The sequence below is a fragment of the Ichthyophthirius multifiliis genome (assembly GCF_000220395.1).
Source record: "Ichthyophthirius multifiliis unplaced genomic scaffold scaff_1120509251395, whole genome shotgun sequence".
NCBI classification, from domain to species: Eukaryota; Ciliophora; class Oligohymenophorea; order Hymenostomatida; genus Ichthyophthirius; species Ichthyophthirius multifiliis.
In genome coordinates this window covers 111,773-113,885 of record NW_004085915.1, presented here as the reverse complement: position 1 = coordinate 113,885, position 2,113 = coordinate 111,773, and the positions used below count along the sequence as shown (strand labels likewise).

Below are 2,113 nucleotides of genomic sequence, written 5' to 3'. Positions count from 1 at the left end.
TCGAATTTAGAACTTATATTCGATTTAATAGATGAAGAAGGGGAAAAAGTAAAGATTAATTTAACTAAAATGTTCTTAAATTAAGAATATCCTTAGAGTATAAACGAGGAGTTTTCGAAGTTTTATCTATAGATATAGGGAGATAGTTAGAAAATATTCATTGAGGGAAATAATATATTAAAAATAAATGATTTTATTGATAAAATATAGAAAATAAAAATCTCGAATATTAATATTATCTCCTAACCTAATTAAAATGGTAAAATATATATCAGTACAAATAATAACTTCCAGATTCCTTCCTATTTATTATTAAAATCAACTAATAATAATAATTAATTATCTTCATAAAATATACTTACTTAAAAATTCGTGATTTAAATCAATATGTATTTCAGGAAATGTATATAAGGAGAAATCTACTAAAATATTACATAAACTAAATAAATTTGCTATTAATGTCTTTCCGGTTCTTATTCATTAATTGAACCCTTAAATAATGTCAAATAAGAATGCAAATAATGTCCTTTTGATAAAGCTAGAGAATGTGCAAACAATACTATTGTTTTAAAAGATGGATATTGGAGATTAGGAAATGATTATGATTTAATTGATTACTGTGAAAATAAACCCGAAAACTGTCTTCCATAAGAACCAAATTAATGTTTATTAGGACACATAGGACCTTTATGTGAATAATGTGATGTTTTAGGTATTAATTTATATAAATATATATAAATATATATAAATAATATAAATATATATATATATATATATATATATATATATAAAGGTGAAAAATGGGATATTTCTTATTCTAGTACAGGTGATTATGATTGTGCTCCGTGTAATGATTATTTCCGAACTTATGCAAGATGGGTGTTATTATTTTTAGGTTTAAACTTTTATGTATTAATTACTTTATAGATATTCTTTATGATCTACCAAAAGAAAGCTACAGTATACTATTTACGTCAAATGGGCATGATAAGTTTCGGTAATAGTGCATAAAGAGACTAATCATCTACTTATTTAAAGTTTTTGATGAGTTATGTATTAATATAGAATAATATAAATAAATTTCGTTTTGATTTCGTATTTTTAAATATAACTGGTTTTTTAGGAGAACCAGTAGGTAATTTAAACAACGCAAGTGATTGTTAAATTTTCAAATATTAAAATAAACTATTAGTGAAGGCCGTAGTAAGTTTCTTACTTCCCATAATCGCCTATTTGTGGATTTGTATAGTTTATTGTATAAACGCTTTTGTTTAAAAGAAAAATTCATTAACTTGGAAAATACTGATGATGAAGCTATATACTTTATTTTTATTTTCTTTTACTTTATTTTAGCCTAGTATGGTATAATTTATAATAAAAACAATCTCTTGTAGAAATATAGCCGGAATAAAATATGTAACTGCCGATATTACATTGTAATGTTATAATTAAGAACATTTTTTAGTCTTAATAGTATGCTCTATAGGCTTTTTTTTCTGGATTGCAGTTGTACCTTATTACATATATAAATGTTTAAGAAATATTAAAAACATGAATTTAATACACATTCAATATAAATATGGCTTTTTCTACCTCGAATATAAATAAAAATGTATATATTGGGAAATAGTGAAATTATATATGAGAATTCTCATTGTTTCCTGCTCTAATATACTTACGGAATAACCAGTGACTTAGTTTTTGGCTATAGGGTTAGTTTTTTTTACCTATTATGTGCTTATTACTATAAACTAGCCTTATGAAACCCAACATATGAATTAAGTGGATAAGTTTATTATTATTTCTTGTTATAGTTAATTGTTTTTTAACTCTCTTTTGAAAGATATTGGAGAGAAATATGTAGGTAGTTATGATATGGCAATTAAATTGATTATTGTAGTTATTAATATGATTACTTTTGTGTATCTTTTTAGTACAATTTTATTGTAAAAATTGGCTTTTATTAAACTTAATTTTAATAGATTTAGGGTTCTTATTATAAAGTGTCCTTGTTTGAAAAATATGGAATTTTTGAAGTAAAATAAGGATGAAAAAAAGGGCTTTAGAAGGCTTAAATTGTGGAAAATATTAAGCGATAATTTACAGAATGCAA

General features: G+C 23.4%; 1 protein-coding gene across 1 annotated transcript, besides 2 other annotated features; it reads left to right on the top strand. All coding sequences in view use genetic code 6, as the record gives it.

Annotated features, from left to right (window-relative positions):
- Nucleotides 1–387: 387 nt before the first annotated feature.
- Nucleotides 388–1,777, top strand: IMG5_195090 (hypothetical protein; the record flags this gene model as incomplete). The annotated part of the gene is made up of 4 exons (XM_004024366.1): nt 388–712; nt 794–847; nt 1,403–1,436; nt 1,756–1,777. The coding sequence occupies 4 exons, from the start codon at nt 388–390 to the stop codon at nt 1,775–1,777; spliced, it is 435 nt and encodes a 144-aa protein (XP_004024415.1).
- Nucleotides 722–786: a microsatellite.
- Nucleotides 722–790: a microsatellite.
- Nucleotides 1,778–2,113: the final 336 nt, after the last annotated feature.